The sequence below is a fragment of the Penicillium taxi genome (assembly GCF_028828555.1).
Source record: "Penicillium taxi strain IBT 34144 chromosome Unknown utg000003l_segment0_segment0, whole genome shotgun sequence".
NCBI classification, from domain to species: domain Eukaryota; kingdom Fungi; phylum Ascomycota; class Eurotiomycetes; order Eurotiales; family Aspergillaceae; genus Penicillium; species Penicillium taxi.
In genome coordinates, this window is record NW_026643205.1 from 1,034,676 (window position 1) to 1,051,540 (window position 16,865).

General features: G+C 47.4%; 7 protein-coding genes across 7 annotated transcripts; 2 read left to right on the forward strand and 5 right to left on the reverse strand.

Annotated features, from left to right (window-relative positions):
- Positions 1-73: 73 nt before the first annotated feature.
- Positions 74-2,165, reverse strand: N7495_003871 (putative serine peptidase; the record flags this gene model as incomplete). Its single annotated transcript, XM_057206522.1, has 10 exons — positions 74-290; positions 374-571; positions 627-786; positions 854-959; positions 1,023-1,110; positions 1,165-1,337; positions 1,392-1,514; positions 1,570-1,724; positions 1,781-1,898; positions 1,956-2,165. 10 exons carry the CDS (start codon positions 2,163-2,165, stop codon positions 74-76), a joined length of 1,548 nt encoding a protein of 515 aa, XP_057064202.1.
- Positions 2,166-3,430: 1,265 nt separating this feature from the next.
- Positions 3,431-4,606, reverse strand: N7495_003872 (uncharacterized protein; the record flags this gene model as incomplete). Its single annotated transcript, XM_057206523.1, has 1 exon — positions 3,431-4,606. One exon carries the CDS (start codon positions 4,604-4,606, stop codon positions 3,431-3,433), a length of 1,176 nt encoding a protein of 391 aa, XP_057064203.1.
- A 398-nt stretch (positions 4,607-5,004) lies between these two features.
- N7495_003873 (ribonuclease P protein subunit p40) lies at positions 5,005-6,442 on the reverse strand (the record flags this gene model as incomplete). Its single annotated transcript, XM_057206524.1, has 7 exons — positions 5,005-5,200; positions 5,264-5,576; positions 5,627-5,770; positions 5,832-5,933; positions 5,998-6,060; positions 6,125-6,266; positions 6,323-6,442. 7 exons carry the CDS (start codon positions 6,440-6,442, stop codon positions 5,005-5,007), a joined length of 1,080 nt encoding a protein of 359 aa, XP_057064204.1.
- Positions 6,443-7,333: 891 nt separating this feature from the next.
- On the forward strand, positions 7,334-8,832 carry N7495_003874 (uncharacterized protein; the record flags this gene model as incomplete). Its single annotated transcript, XM_057206525.1, has 4 exons — positions 7,334-7,421; positions 7,470-7,710; positions 7,780-8,092; positions 8,155-8,832. The coding sequence occupies 4 exons, from the start codon at positions 7,334-7,336 to the stop codon at positions 8,830-8,832; spliced, it is 1,320 nt and encodes a 439-aa protein (XP_057064205.1).
- Positions 8,833-9,331: 499 nt separating this feature from the next.
- Positions 9,332-12,189, reverse strand: N7495_003875 (putative C6 transcription factor Prf; the record flags this gene model as incomplete). Its single annotated transcript, XM_057206526.1, has 6 exons — positions 9,332-10,018; positions 10,078-10,326; positions 10,379-10,870; positions 10,936-11,455; positions 11,518-11,818; positions 11,883-12,189. The coding sequence occupies 6 exons, from the start codon at positions 12,187-12,189 to the stop codon at positions 9,332-9,334; spliced, it is 2,556 nt and encodes an 851-aa protein (XP_057064206.1).
- Positions 12,190-12,854: 665 nt separating this feature from the next.
- On the reverse strand, positions 12,855-14,165 carry N7495_003876 (mitochondrial 54S ribosomal protein uL2m; the record flags this gene model as incomplete). The annotated part of the gene is made up of 2 exons (XM_057206527.1): positions 12,855-12,956; positions 13,029-14,165. 2 exons carry the CDS (start codon positions 14,163-14,165, stop codon positions 12,855-12,857), a joined length of 1,239 nt encoding a protein of 412 aa, XP_057064207.1.
- Positions 14,166-15,203: 1,038 nt separating this feature from the next.
- N7495_003877 (B-type cyclin nimE) lies at positions 15,204-16,853 on the forward strand (the record flags this gene model as incomplete). The annotated part of the gene is made up of 3 exons (XM_057206528.1): positions 15,204-15,212; positions 15,323-16,691; positions 16,756-16,853. 3 exons carry the CDS (start codon positions 15,204-15,206, stop codon positions 16,851-16,853), a joined length of 1,476 nt encoding a protein of 491 aa, XP_057064208.1.
- Between the last annotated feature and the right edge of the window lie 12 nt (positions 16,854-16,865).

Genomic DNA, 16,865 nt, shown 5'->3' on the forward strand with positions numbered 1-16,865 from the left:
AGTTTTTTTAATTACCTATGTACAAGGTCTTTAAATTAAGCTTCAGTGATCCCACAGACTTTAAGAGTCCATCTCACTTGTAATACTCCGCTACCCAAGTCTTGATCTGGGCAACTTCAGCATCGATTACCTTCTGTGCACCTTCATTTGCCTGGCCATTCTTCAGTATGAGATCAGAGCAATGGAAAGCACCTGGGATGACATGAACCGGTGCCGAAGGCTTCGACTGCAGTGCGCCTCCAGAACGGAAGCCAGAAGAGACTCCGGACGTTCTCCAGGGATCGAACTGCCTATTCATCTGTATTAGCTTTATTTCTGTTCCAGTCGTGGAGAAAACTCTGGAAATCAAGGGGAAAGCTGATTCAAGACATACCCATTTGTCCAAGTCAGTCGAGTTGTATTAGTAAGGGACCATCCCTTTGTCCATGCGTTGACTTCGGATGCTGTTTTACCCTTTGCACTAGCATATGTGAAGCCGTTCACTTCGGGGAAAAAGAGAGGACATTGTCGCTGCCAGTATGCAGCATTCACAGTACGAGAAACAATAGACTGGACACCAGATGGCGCACCACTTGAGATATGGTCAGCATGACATCTTCCATTGATCATCGGAGAGAAAAACTCACTCCTGCCAGTAGAAGAATGGCTCATTACAAAGGAACCACTGCCACTGTTTGTCGATACTGTTGTCTACAGAATTATCTGTAAATAAAGGACTGGTGGCGTTGTAGGTATCATAGCATGCAGTGGTGTTATCAGAGGTCCAATAGCCATACCCGGTGCATGCTAGAGGAATATTGTAAGTATTCTAAGTTTTCTCAGACATGAAGAGACGAGACATATTTCAACTCACATCCAGGGAAGTAGACTTCTGTGAACCACTTCGCATACCCTTGGAGTGCCTTTCGAAGACCGACACCCTCTGCACCGGGAGTAACGCTTGCACCAGCTTGGACGTTCTGCCAGATCATGTCAACTTATATTCTAGGGGGTGAGGTTATGGGGGATAATGAAGAATTTACCTCAATATAGTCACAAAATTCAAAGAAACTCGAATAGCCGGAGTAAAAGCTATTGCTCTGCCAAAGCCAGGGTCCATTCTCCAAAGCACTTTGAAAAGTATTCGTTAGATTCCAGACTTGGACGGGAGTAGCTCATGATTACCTAGCAAAGTCATCGAAGTGTTCCAGATCACCGAGACCAAAGAGATCTTTCAAAGCCTGGATCTTCTTCTCGTTGCCTTCAGCGTTGATTTTGTCGATGTAATCTACCACACGGGAGAGATCGGTGCTACAATTCTTCGGCATTCCTTCCTGGACAGGGACGAAATATTGCCACTTTTGATAAGGTTAGTACAATGCATCTGCTCATTTGAGTCAGGTTCCACATACATAGTCATCGATAGCTTCAACGGGAGCGCTGGATGCGTGGTAAGCCCAGAATACACCTGGCGATGTCGCAAAGGTCCAGGCTGACAAGGCGCCACTATAAGATCCTCCACTCAGAACCCAAGGCTGTCGAAAAGAATTAGTACGAATATCAGTGAAGACTGAGACGTTCATTTTTTACCGCATTTTGAGCATTGCTGCTGCTGTTTGTATCGAATGGAAGTACAACGTTCTTGGCAAAGTATGTAAGATCTTGTATAGAATTTTCCAAGGTCAGATATTGCAAAGTCTCTGCAGTTAGCTCAGTATACGGAGAGGATTCTCCCCAGTAACGGTCTATACAAGCAAGGAAGATTAGCACGACGTCAACAATAGGATTCATGGAAACTTACGCTCTAGCAATATCACTGCGCCCTTGATTTCCTGGGCGTAGAGACCAGTAAGCGTGCGGTTCTCAAGATAACCCGTATATCCTGTAGCTGCTGACTCTCCAGGAGTGAAGAGAACAACCTATTTTAAATTACTGTTAGATCAATATGCGGATTTGAGATAAGTGAGCCTCAGTACCGGTGAACCCTCTCCTTCCCACCATTCAGAATTGTACCAATAACGTTGAGAAAAAGTTCCAAGACTTGGATTCTTGTGATCGAGAAGTTGCTCAAATGTCTCCTCGCCATAATTTGCACTATTCAGTGCAGAGCTTGCATATTCGGCCTGTGTAGGTGGTGGGAGGGGTCTCTTTGGAACTGCAGCTTGGGCTAAAGAGGCACCAATCATAGAAACAGCCACACAAGGCAGTATATGCATTATAGCGATTCCTTGGCCAAATATATAGGAATTTTCAATTGGCTTTTTCTCTCCAGATGTCCCCCTGACCTTTATAGCCTATAAATATACTTGCATGATTGTTCCTGAACCCCGCACCAGGGCTGCAGTATTCCCCTCGCAGGTGATGGCCATTCAGGTCACAAGTCGAGATGTGGTAAGTTCCAAGTGAAAGTCTATCCTCTTTAGTGCCGGAGCTGCAACGGGGTGTGATTCAGATTAGGCATTATCAGTGAAAATGAGTTCATAGGGCTAGTGCGAAATCGGTATGCGCAGTCGAAGCACGTAGTAGACGGAGATAAAACTCTGCAAGTGTACTGGTCCACCAATAGTCTGAGTTTTCCAAGTGCCCTTTGCCGTTAATTATTCACTTAAACCTAGGTAATGGGTGCTGTGACTATGTTGTGAAGATATTCTCTATGGAACGGCCGTCGGGAGTCCGAGATTGCGTGCCACCGGAAGATAAACTAGTGCGAATGACCACCCCACTTTCATACTTCATAGTTCAAGATTGAGATAAGTACGTGTTTAATGCATGCTCAAATTCAAGCTCAGTAAGTAAATTTCAGTCTGGATTAATCGTCAGTTTGATCGACTATTAGAGCACTTGCTATCATGGATTGGCGCTTCATGTTGGCGGCAGTACATCCATACAGCAACAATCTGGAGTGACTATTCTATAATGACTACTGAAACTTTGGGCTACTCTCTAATCAAGATTGTGTTTTTAACTTCCAAGGTTGGTCTTGGTGCCTTTCAAGTTCACGCATATAGCTAATCTTACCCACCTAAATACCTAGATACTTGAACTACATATAGAAGGAACACTGAATTGGTGATGAGAATAGCTTCATTGTCCAGAGCTCATACTTTGAGGTACATGATAAGAATAATAATACAGGTGAAAGCTTTATAGTAGCCTGGCGCTGGTAGAGACATAGCTCCGATGTTGGTTCCAAGTTTGATGGAAAGCTGCTTTGAACCACACTGTCTGAACTTGAGAAACAAAAAGAACCCATTTTTTGTGTTTTCAAGTTTTTTTGGTTGAAAACACAGCCTTGGATAAGAGATACATAATTTTCAGGTGGGAATGAGAGTTACAAGAGAGTCATAATGATATAATAATAGTGGCGAGAGATGAGAGTCTCGCCGGACACAATAAAAGGGGTATGGATAAGGAAAAACAAAAGAAAAACAAAGGAAATGCCGAATGCCGATCACATATTGATCTTTCTGAGCCTTTTCTGGGGCCCATTCAAGTATACCTTGTTCCCATGTTTGTCAAAAGCCCATCGGCCATGATTTTTGGGGTTGGCGACGAACCCCTTTGGCACGGTGGGCACTGCAAAGGTAAAAGTCTGCTTTGGTGGTGCAGACCTTTTTGCAAGAGGAGCAGCAACTACCGCCCCTGCCTGCTGAGTGGGCCATGGATCCGACCCAGGGACCGAGGGGGAGTTGCTGCCGAAAGAAGCTGCATTTACCACCTGCTGGCCAGGCCATGGAGTCACCGGTGCAGGTGGATAAAATTGGCCGTTGGGGCCAAAAGGCTGAGCTTGATTGCCTCTCAGGTGATTTGTCGAGGCGGATGCCGTTGGGCAAGGTGGGAGCCCTATGGAGTAAGGCTGGATCCCCATAGGGTGGTAAACTTGGGGCGCCAGGAAGTAATTTTGCGGGGCCATCATTAAAGACCTGCCATACGCATCCACGCACTGAACAGGAAAGGATACAGGAGCCATAGATGACGGGCCTGCCTGGTTACCAAAAGGTCCAGCGATAGACGTGCCAGCCATATTCTGGTCAGGCGGTAGCCAAAATGTAGGTGTAACTGTGTATTGCACATGAGCAAATGCGTTCATTTGCTGCGTAGCATACATACTTGTAGGAGACTGAAACGCCATAGGAATCGACACAGGAAGTCCCTGTGAGTCGAAAGAAGTTGAGTTGAAAGAATTTGAAGCGGAAAAAGTTGGGGGAGTGAATGAGTTCCCAAATTGCTCCAGACTGCTCGGCGAGTCGGCAACCTGGATTTGTTGCACTGCCTCAGGCTCCGGTGACCACCTCGGCGTTTGGATAGCCGGAGGAGAGGGAGAAGAAGTAAGATCCACCCCGTTGGTCTTGGGAGTGTTGACCAGAGAGGGGCAGTCCTCATAATCTGAAGCCATAGGTGTTGGGCTATCAGGAATGTCGATGAGCTTGTTCAACTCTACCATTGAACAGGTGCCAGAGAGTGCAGAGCTAGCGCCGATACACTCCCATTCATCGTTCGTGTAGGACATAAACATCTCCTCCAAGCTTTGGACTTTGGAGCTTGAGCCATTTACAGACTGTTGATGCACGTACATCCTTTCTAGCTCTGTAGTGCTACCAAGAGAAGAGAATGAAGATTGCTGCATGGTGTTTTTATACAGATTTTCAGATGATTCTGAAGAAAGAAGGATTGGGAGACTATTTGAATTAAATGCGTGATGATGCATATGACTTCGAGCTGTGAAGTGCAAAGCAAATGATTTTGAGAGCAAAATGTTGTCGAAGTGATTTGAAAGAGAAGGTAACGAGAGAGAAAGTTGAAAAGAAAAAAGAGGGAAAGAAGTAGGGGGAGAAGGGGGCAAAGTGATAAGAAGCGAGCATCATGACGATAGTCGTCACTATATTGGGAGTCGAGCTAAGCTGCATTTCAGCTATAGATGGAGAATCATGACGAACAGTTATTCTGTCCGTACTTGGAGTAGCAGGAGATGATCTTTGCTATTAATGGACTTTGTGTAACTACCAGATATGAACTTAGTTTCATTCAATACCATGGATCGGAAACCTTGTCGGTGGCTGTTGCTCCTACAAATTCCCAGCAAATAGAGCCTAGACCTGCAGGCCCTAGAGATGGGGAAGTCAGGATCGTAAAACCATCTCGACCTTCCACGGCTTGCTTTCCCAAAGCTGATGCGGTAATAACAAACCATGGCGTATTTTTTGCTTGGGAAGTTTGAGTTCTAGAGTCGTCCAGTGAGGGTATGGTTAGTTTGGATATGACTTCTTGGAGATCAGCCACTTACAACAAAGATAAATATGTCTCAATTGTCCATTGCGAGGGAATCAACCCGCGCCATTTGATACTTATTAAGTTGGTAGTATTTTGAACTGGCTCAGGTACGCTGTAACGACTCAAATATGGGTCAACGTCATCGTCGGCGGACACACGAGACGAGCGTAGCTGCAGCAGTGCAATCCATTCCGAGATAGCATCACTGGTCTCGACATCGACATCCGATAAACTCGGCATCACTGGCACTTTGACTTTGCCAATATTGGTTAGAACGGGTGAACAATCAACCCATCGAGGGTGATGTTTATTGATTGGATGATTTTCTGCATGTCGGTTAAAATTAGGGAATTTTCATGGGAGTCAAGAATCAAACCATCATTCTCATTTAATTTCGTGTCGAGATCACTGAAAAGCCAGGCTAGCGATTGATTCAGGACGTTCTTGAATGCCCATACGATCTTCTCAAACCCTTTCTTGCCATGCAGCATTGAAGGAAGCCGAAGATTGATCTCCACGGCTATTGACTTGATTAGTTCTTGAATGTTTATTCGAATGATCCAAGTACCAGAGTGACTTACTAAATCTATCTTTTTCGTGCTTCCTTCCACCGCTGCGGACGGATTTGCCGACCAGCCCAGTGCGTTCATAAATCTCTTTTCCCATCTCACCACTGAGTATGCCTATCATGAGGTTAATTTTTAGTTAATTTTGGGCAAATGGGGCAGTTTCCGGTGAAATACTGACCATCTCGTAGGGTGAATACAGTATCTGACCCCAATCGACCTTCTGAAATCATGAGGATGTTGCCTGGTAAAGTTAGACCATGTTCCAAACAGGATCGCATTGTAGGCAATTTGTGGGTAGCAATTACCAGTTTTGATGTATGTATTGAAAAATTCGTGCTCCAATAAGTCAGATGGTGTCATGAAGACTTGAGCGCATCGGGGTTTATCAAGTTTGTCTAGCGATGTCTGGATACGGGTGTAGACATCTAATGGCAGAATCGCCTCGATCTGTCGATATTTGTCAATACCTCTCAATTGAGTGATATCAGTATTGAGCTACTTACTGTATGCACGAATGGATGGTTAAGAATGGTCGACCTATTGGGAGTCTGGAGATTAGAGACCTGGGTGATCGTAGTGAAGCATTTTTCGCGACTCGACGCGTCGTCAACAAAGTCCAGCATTGTACAATCACAAATCTTCGTAATGAGTAAAGATTGAGTGTTTGGTAGAAAATATTATCAAAGAATGAGGAGATGTCTAGAAAAGAAGGTGACTGAGGTTGTGCAAAAATTAAATCTCGAAGTCGAATTTTGATGTTCGATTAAACTCGAGGCCAGGTGGGGCTTATCGATAGCCCAATGCTTAGCACTTCATACTCCCGAAGTAGTGTAACTAGGTACTACCGCGTACCTATCCACGGCTCAGATTTTGGGTTTTAACAGATATTTATGATTAAGGTGTTACAGGTTTACCAGATCTGAAGTCTCTGGTTTTTATTTGTGCTTGTTCCAGCCATTTTGGTGCGCAGTTAACTGTCAATGCATGTTCTGCGTCCTGGAATCGAATGTTCAAGATCATGAATTAGTATTCACTTGGTAAGATCAATCTTATTTCCCATACTTAGGTAGCTTTTAAAGGGGTATGTGATGACTAGGTGCCAATCTCAAAGTAAAGAGTTTGTCCTATGTGGGATATTAATGCCTTTGAACCTTGAGGTATGAACTGCCGGTATACAAAGCCATGTAGACAAACAATATGTATCCATCTACCTGATTCAAGGGTTAACTCTCAATTGCAGAAGAAGCCCAGGTAATAGAAGTCAAATTTGATAGAGCTTCCAAGGGTTTAAAGATCCCAAAGACTACCTACTACAGTTTTACCAGGCTAGGCATAATACCCATCTATACAGATTTGATCGTTCTTCATAGACGCAGGCACAGGCGCAGTATACGATTAAGCACACGTTCCAGCATCATTGAATATTATCTGAAGATTTTCCTCATGTCTGATCTTCTGCTTCTCAATATTCACAACTATATCACTACGGAATAGTTGCTACCTGAGGCGACAACATGGCCCCCGGACAGGATGTGCCTCGGCCCCGGCCCCGGCCCTTCTATCCCCCGCGGTACCCAGTCCCCCATTTCCGCTATCCCCGAGGTCAGTTTTCGCACACCAATTTGCGCTATCGACACTATTCGTACCCAGCCACCTCTGCTGCCGTGCATTCATCTGTTGTTGCTGCCGTGCATGCACATCCTCCTATTTTCTCGCCTGTCGTCCTACCCTCGTCGCCAGAGTTGCCTGAGCAGCTTCCAGACGAGTGCTTCATGATGGCTCCAGCTCCGCGACGCGATCTCCTCGCGAAGGAACACTTCGCTTATGTCTTCGGCAGCTACAAAACACAGAATTACTACGATCCGGGCGCCAAAGGTCCCGGTTTCCATACGTAAGCTGATTTTCCCTTTCGGAATGGAAGCAATTCAGAGCAACAACTAATCACAACTTTTCGACACAGCATCCGCACTCTTGATTGGAACCCCACTGGCCAGCTCATCGCAACTGGCTCATCCGATCGCACTCTGCGCATCTGGAATCCGGAGCGCCCTGCTGTGCGCAATTCGACGGAGCTCCGGGGACATTCTGGTGCAATTGAGAAAGTGCTTTTCCACCCTGTCCGAGATGCTGAGCTTGCGAGCTGCTCCGCCGATGGAACCGTGCGCCTCTGGGATGTTCGTTCTAAGACCTGTATCAGCCGTTTGGACGTTGGCGGAGAGGCGTTTACTCTCTCGTGGTCTGCCGATGGTAAAACCATGATGGTCGGCAAGAAAGTAAGCCAATGAATAATTCTAGCTAAACTCTCCAGCTTGAGCATAACTAATTTTTTGACCAGGACGATACCCTGATCCCGGTCTCTGTTGAGTCGCCTTCGACGCCAACCATTCTTCCAACTGGAACCGCCGATGTCTCTCCGCCCGTGCCTAACATCTACACTGCTCTCGCCCCCCACCCTCAAAGCGTCCAAACCAATGCGACTATCTTCTCCCACCAGATCCCGACACCCGCCTCGCCGGATCTCTACCTCTTCACCACGACCGGCGAAGGCCGCGTCAATATCCTCTCTTACCCCTCGTTCAAGGTCCTGTATACGCTGAACGCACACACTTCTGCTTGTATGGCAGTGGCTCTCGCTCCTACGGGTCGATACCTTGCCGTAGGCGGAAGTGACGCACTCATTTCGCTTTGGGATACAACTGATTGGTTCTGCCGTCGCACTTTGACGAGCGAAAATGGCGGTGCAGTCAAGGGCGTCAGCTGGAGTTTTGATGGTCGGTTCATCTGTGGTGCCAGCGATGAGCTCGGCTGCGTTGGTAATGGCCTCGATATCTTCCACGCAGAGACGGGCGATTGCGTCTACACAATCCCTACCAGTCCTAACTCTGGCATTCCCGCGGTTGCGTGGCACCCATCTCGCTACTGGTTGGCGTACTCTACTACCACCGATGGACCTGGAAGCGGTAGCTCCGGTGGTCTGAAGATCGTTGGCGCTGCTGGTGGTGGCGGACTGTGATCTGCTATAATAGCTTGTACGATTATGGGCCTGATTGGCTACAACGACTGTATGATACTATGAGCTGGTCTGAATTATTACATTACTTCTGTTAGACCCGCAAATGAAAATGATTTGATGTATTATTGTATCGTGGTAGATACCACATCGAACGTAAATCCGTTAGCTTTAAGAAGGCCCAAGAGTGGAGTTTGTTTCGCAGGTCGAAGTATGTCGTTCATCATTAAATCGTGGCGTATTAAACCCGAACCGCTGTCGACTGTGCCATATGATATTCATAGATAGTTGTGAAGAGCCGTCACGGCTAAGCTCGGACTTCGTGTTAAGTCAAAAATCTTCATGGGGCTCCGGAAGATCAAAATTCCGCCTTTTGACGAAGTGAAGTCCTGCCAAAAAGCCCGGGCTCTTGTGTAGTGATGGGAAGAGTTCACGTAAGCATGAGAAAGACCGCATAGTCAAGTCAATGTCTTGCGAGTGGATTAAAATTCCCCTGCTCCGCTTATGATTGGCGCCAATTTTGTAAATTAGCATCATTCTCATTGTTCAGTATATTTGCCCACTGTGCGTCACTGAGAGCGTTGAAATCAGGGGTATTCATGTCTGGGGGTTGAGGTGGCAAGTCCCATGCTGATTGCATGGAGAATATATTCGTTGCCCCAGCGGCTCCTCCTGTGGGATACAGTTGTTCTGACATGTAGCCTATGCCAGATACACGTGATGAATCTGTGTTCGCCGGGGATATATGCACAGATTGAGTTGCGGAGACCTGATTGGAATTGAGAGAGCCTAGCTTCTGTTTATTTCCCGGAGACGGGTTGTCCACTCCCGACAATGAGTATGAGGTGTTAGATGACGAATTGAGCGTCGATGGTGTGGGGTGGTCAGAAGGTGGATTCTTAAAGTCTGGCGAGAAATCCATTTCTAGATCCACAATACCTCCTTGGCTGTGGCCCTCTTTATAGGCTTGAAAGTATTGATGGGAAGTGCCGTCGTAAAAATTCTGCTCCAAATCTACAATCGATGAATCTTTTTCTCGGCTCGGAAGGGATGTGGTCATGCCAGCTTGTGGAGCATGACTATTGACACTGGATCTCATATTCTTCGGTGAAGTGTCGATTTGCGCCTCATCAGTCTGACGTTCACGCATAGTATAAATTCCCGAGGGACAGCCATCACGGTTTTTAATCTAAGAATAAATTAGGCCGAAGGAGCTTCATATGATCGAAAAAGCTGAGGTAAACTCACCATTTCCTTGATGGCGGCAGATGAGCTCGGTTTCGAAGAGTCAATTGCCCGAAGTCCAGTTCCTTCAAGGTCTACATCCAGCTGAACAAGGAAAGACTCGGTCAGAGGGTTTTTCGCCTTCATCGCGTTCAAAGCCCCAATGACGAACTGCAGTGAGGAATACACTGTTAAATCGTCGGGTCGAGATTTCAGATATTGCACAAACACCCGCGCTGCTACATAGAGACAGAAGGACATAAATGGGTTCAACTAATACTAATGAGCTTGAATCACTAGCATAACACATTTGCGGTGGACTCACCATTGATAGATCGACATGGCTGATCATCTTCATGATATTGGATATCTGATTTGCAGCCACCAGACATCGTCGTTTACTTTCCATAATGATTTGATTTGACATCTTGTTCTTCTCAGCTTTGAATATCGCTGCCTGGTGTAGACAAATGGTGGATGTGTGAATGCTCATGTTGGCGAAGACGACGTTCACATCATCCATACCGCTCGGAAGTCGAAGATGCTCAGGTAAAGAAAGCGCAATGTGGAGGAGAATATTATCATGGCTCCTGTGTCGTTTCCAGAACTCTCCATTAAGGTCTTGATCGTTATCTAGTGGATGTGGACGATGAATGTGAATCAAGTTTCGGCCAAAGAGATTGGCCAAAACTGCCACACACGCAAATGGAGACAACGTCGCCACTCCCTCGCCCTCTTCAATATCAGAAAGACGAAGGGTACGCTGTGGTTTGCTCTTCATAAAAGATTCTTCTGAAGAAGGAAGGTTTGTCATAATCTGGTAGTAGTAGTCGTAGTCAGCAATCTATGTGTCTGAGATCTGAAATCAACCCTAGAACTAACGTCTTGCTCGTCGATGACAACGGGCCATCCAGTTCCAATGCTGGCACAACGATCAGAACAAAACGCCATCCAAAATACTCTCCGGCGTTCTTCACGCTCAGTCCAATCTTTTGGCGGAGGAAGACACTGTTTGACTTCAACACCAGAACCATCTAATCGATTAAAGCCCATCATTAACACGAGTCTGCAAGCTTTACCGACACTCAGCCATGCACGTGGGAAATAGATGTTTCGAAATTCGTAGACTCCAATTAGCGTCCAGGTTTGGCAGTGCGATAGAGTAGTGATACGTTCGCCAAATCCTTTCATCTCATCTGCCTCGGCATACTTTCTAGCACGTTGGTAAAAAAGTTGATGCAGGAAGAAGTATTTGTCGCTAACAGATGCTGCGTGGCACCAGATTATATATCGTAAGCAGATAGGTGGCCGGGAACTGATACCGAGATTAAGACTGGCAAAGTACCGGGGGCTATGGAGGATGGGCGTCATCGGATGAACTTTCTCGAAATATGTATGCTCCCTAGATAGCAGCCAAGGTTAGAAGCAAGGCCGACGAGTCGAAGACATGACTGGAAAACTCACAGTTCATCTATCACATCCTGAGCAGGGAGGGGCTCTTCCAATCCTAGGGCAATCAGGTCCCACCGAGGGCCGTCGGCAATCTGTGGTGCCTGCGCGAAAAAGGCCGAATTTTGTTGGGGCTCGCCCAATGATGGAATCGAAGCATTGATACCGTTTCCAAGACCTAAAATATCAGGCAGATTGAGAAGAGAATCATCGAGGACAGGATCTGTAAATGTATGCTCTTGCGGTTGAGGCTGCGGGGGCGAGGTTCGCTGTGAAAGATCGGATTCTTGACCCTTAAGAAGTGTTTCGACTTGAGCTGGAAGTGTAAGACTGATCAGCGGAGAAGCTTTTGAGTAGCTCCATTAAGCAAGGAATCGTACCTAATCGTGCCTCCAGCTGCTTCACATATCCCCGCTTAGGGCCACTCTTCTTGCGAACTTCATCAAAGGCGCATTCATGACCCAAGCGTGAACATGTTCCACAGCTTGGCCGTTTCCCATCACATCTCAGCTTCCTCCTTCTACAAACGACACAAGCGATGCGCTTCGGGCGTGGGACATAGCCGTCGCCTGAAACTCCGTTTTCGGATGGGACGATAACGTCTGCCATGGAGGATTCCTGTTGAGGTTGTTCGATCGAGGAATATAAATGCGATCCCTGTGAGAACACTGTATAAGAGTTGTCCATGACGCGCCTGGTCGCGAGCAGACCACGTCAAAAATGAGGTGCTGATAACGAGTTAGCTGGAGGCCCGCCTACTTATCAATGAAAAAAGGAGGCCTATTTGAAATCGAGTGGGGAGTTTCTGTATATCAGGTGAAAGGGAATTGTAAGGAGGTAATTTTAATTTGATTTTCGGTCAGATGGGAGCAGATGTAAAAGTTCAAAGTTCCCGAGCCGTGGATGACGAAGGAGACTCTTTGGGATCAGGCAAGACTCACGGTTCCGTGTTGATCGGTTTTGAGGCTCTTCGCTTATCAAAGTTTCTACAATATTCCATTCATCTGGAATTTTAGGGAATGAATTTGACTTTAATCACACATTAAGGGGTTGACAACTCAGATTTGGCTGGGCTTATGGAGGATACGCAACGGCGGTTGCCTGAATTGGACCATTTTACTGTACAAAGCCCTAGTTATTGCCCGAGGCCCAAACTATGACATGGAACAAAGTCCCCCGTCATAACATGTAACGGAGGGAAAAAGACAGTATCCAGGTAAATGTCATGAAAACAGGAGAAAAATGGAAATATCGTACAATCGTCCCGGGAGCCATTGGGACGGAGGTATAAGTCGATAGATAGCATCGGCTTGAGCTCCCTTCCCGAGAAATGGAAATAGAATTCAGTTGCTTTAGTTGTATCCACGGCGACGTTGGCCTTGGTTGCGAGGTCTGGGGTGCACGACGGCCTTGTTGATCTTCCACTTGGGGCGGGTCTTATAACCGGATTTGGTCTGCGGAGAATATCAGAGTCAGCCAATATGGTCATATTTGTGCAAAAAGATAAAGACGTGAAGTTTACGTACCGGAATACCCCAAGGACTCTTAGGATCGACGTTACCCTTGGACTTACCACGACCACCACCGTGGGGGTGATCCATAGCATTCATAGCCAAACCACGCACGGTTGGGCGAATGTTCAGCCAGCGGGAACGTCCAGCCTTACCAAGCTGAGTGTATTGGTAGTTAGGGTTGCTTGCAATTCCAATGGTAGCACAGCAGTCCTTGTGGATCAGCCGAACTTCGCCGCTGGACAGGCGAACGGTGATATGCTGGGCCGCACGTTCCTTCTTTTGACGTTCCTGCTTCTCCTTCGATGTCAGGCCCTTTTTCTTCTCTGTCTCATCCACTGGTCTTGCTGCCTCAGCTTCTTGTTCTCCTTCCAAATCCTTCTGTCTGGAATCACTACCCTTGGCCACCACGGTGGCATATGTTCCAGCGCTCCGGCACAGCTGGCCCTTCATGCCAGGTCGTAGTCCAACATTGAAAATTGAAGTACCGACCGGGATCATGTGCAAAGGAAGACAGTTTCCTCTGTAGGCAGTTCTTGCAGCCAAAACACCAGGATCCACGGTACCACCCATGCTCTTCCAAAGCTCTTCGGGAATACCAGACATATAACTCTCCACCGTGTCGCCGACCGCCAGACCATCTGGAGCCAAAATATAGCTTAGCTTCTTGGTCTTCTTGTTGCGGATCAAAGCAATATGGGCAGTCCGTCCTGGATCATGCTCCAGACGCTCTACCAGGTGAGCGCCTGGGTCCATTCGCACAAAGTCGACAGTACGAATCCGACGCTTGTGACCACCGCCATGATGGCGCATTGTGATACGGCCAGAGTTATTACGGCCACCCTTTGCATGACCGCGCTTGGGAAAAGTCAACCGATGGACTGGGCGGCCTTTCCACAGATGGTCATTAATTGGCCGACGTAAATGTCTCACACCGGGAGTAATGGGACGATATGTGCGAAGACGCAAACCGGTTGCTTCACGTTGTGGTTGAGGTGCAAAAGATTCTGCAGTATCATATATCGAGTTTGAAGGTTGAGTGGCAGAAGTCTCGGACTCATTGACGACAGATGCGAAGCGGCGAATTGGGATAGATGGTAAACACCTGAAAGGTAGCCGAACACCCTGGAGGGCAATTCGGGGTTGAAACATGGTTGAGTGAACTACACAGCGTAGTCAATTGATCAGGATAAATCAGTATTGTAGAAAGAGGGATCCCGGTAGTCCAAGCCCTGGCTCCACGTCTCTCTAGGGCAGCTGCGGACAAAAAGTTCTTGGTGGAGGTCACGTGTAGCAGCCGCCTTAGTTACTGCCACTTAAATCACGTGGAATTGGATGAGTCAGCGTTTGTCAAGATGCTGTAAACGCCAAGTCCTCTTGGTTGCCCCGCAACAGCAGTGTTTACCCACCGCGACTCACGTTTCGTCCGCGCAGTGTATCCACCATTACCAATACCGTCTCTATCACCCACAGCTTTCCCCTTCATATCTAAGTCTGCTTTCCCACGTCAAGCAAAGATTCTTTGTATCTCTATCCTCAGTATTTCACTGGCAATCTCCTGATACCAAACACACTTCACTTTATCCTGTTTTCTTTACGAAAGCTTTCAATTTTGTCGCGACTCTACAAAGGTGGGGCGTCATCTTAGTTACCGGTTTTGAACGCAGCACAATAGGGCCCAAACATCGCTTGACCCTCTTAACCTCTTCCTTTTCCTCTACCTTCAAGTTCAAGATACCCCCATCCCTCCCTACCCCCAAACACCAATTATTTTCAGTGATCACATCACCTTTAGATTCTCCGTGTGATTCTGAAAATTCTTGTGGTTTCAATTTCAATTTTCACACGCGTTTTTTTCGTGTTTCAAGACCTCGCTATCCGGACTCCTCAACAATTTCCACCTTTTTATGTCTCGTGTCTAGCCTCAGTGACTGAATCTTACGCGAACTTGTCTGAATAACTGGCAGTGTCTTCAAATAAGTCACTTCTTGTTCGACAGATTACATTTCCACGCGTGGTACGTGCACCTCAAGCTCAACCCTTTGGTATTTGATTCCCCACCGAGTATATTATACGTATGATATACGGAATGCTGACTTGACTTTGGCAGCGCCCACTGTTAATTTCCTCTCCCTTCATTTCCCTTTAAGTCGAGGTCTTCCCCCTTGTTCTTGTTCCTCTTTAGACACAATGCCTCCGGTAAGTTCACTACAGCTTGAAAAACTCGTGTTGTGGTTGTACATATTAAATCACAACGCGTGTTATGATTTATGATTTGCCCTGAATTACTAATGCCAATCTCTGTATAGCCTTCCCGCATTCTCCGCACTCGCGCCGTTATGAACGAGAACATTGAGCCCGCTGCGGCCGCTACGACGCGTGTTACCCGCGCTAAGGCTGCTGCCACCGACGGCGGTATTGACGCGAAGAAGACAAAACGATCAGCTACGACTGCCGGAACGACCCGTCGTCGCCCCCTTGAAGATCGGAGCAATGTTAGCAAAGCTGGTATCAATGACGTGAAAGATGGAAAGAAGACTGCAGCTGGCAAGGCTGGTCTAGCCTCGAAAGCTACCACTGCCAAGGTCTCTGCTCAAACTGGAGGTGTTCAGAAGCTGAGCCGAACCTCGTCGCGCAATGCACTCGGCTCCCGTACCGCCAACAAGCCCGAGATCAAGAGCCCCAACCGGTCGGGCAGTGGAGCTGGTGCTATCAGCGGCAGCGGCCGCAAGCGTATATCAAAGTCTGACAATGATGACTCTGTCCAGGCTGAGGAGCCTCCTCTCAAGAAGTCTACCCACAACAAGACTTTGGCTGCTTTTGAGAAGAAGGCCGCGGAGGCACAGGCCGCCTACGAGGCCGCCAAGCTCGACGCTAATATCGTGGATGAAGAGGTGGACGAAGCCACTGTGCCTGATCTTGATGCGGAGGATCTCGAAGATCCGTTGATGGTCGCCGAATATGTTGTAGAGATCTTTGATTATCTGCAGGAACTCGAGATGACTACCCTCCCCAACCCCGAATATATCGACCACCAGCCCGATCTCGAGTGGAAGATGCGCGGTATCCTGGTTGACTGGTTGATTGAAGTCCACACTCGTTTCCGCCTGTTGCCGGAGACTCTGTTCCTTGCTGTGAACATCATCGACCGATTCCTTTCCGCTGAGGTGGTCGCCTTGGACCGTCTGCAGCTCGTCGGTGTCACTGCTATGTTCATTGCGTCAAAGTATGAGGAAGTTCTTTCGCCCCATGTTGCAAACTTTAGTCACGTCGCCGACGAGACTTTCTCTGACAAGGAGATTCTTGATGCTGAGCGCCACGTCCTCGCTACACTCCAGTACAACATCAGTTATCCTAACCCGATGAACTTCCTTCGTCGTATCTCGAAGGCCGACAACTACGACATTCACACTCGTACTCTCGGCAAGTACTTGATGGAGATCAGCCTCCTTGATCACCGTTTCATGCCTTTCCCCCAGAGCCAGATTGCCGCTGCCTCCATGTATCTAGCCCGCCTCATCTTGGATCGCGGTGGCTGGGATGCCACCCTCACTCACTACGCCGGTTACACCGAAGAAGAGATCGACCCTGTTTTCCGCCTCATGATCGATTACCTCCATCGCCCTGTCTCTCACGAGGCATTTTTCAAGAAATATGCGAGCAAGAAGTTCTTGAAGGGTAAGAGCTTTCACTATTCCTCCCAAACTTGCAAATTTTTTTTTCTGACATTTTTAATATCTAGCTTCCATTCTGACCCGTTCTTGGGCCAAGAAGTACCACCACATCTACGCTACCGAGGATTCTTACACCTACACCAAGGAGCATGAGCACGAGCAGTAGTGATGCAACTTG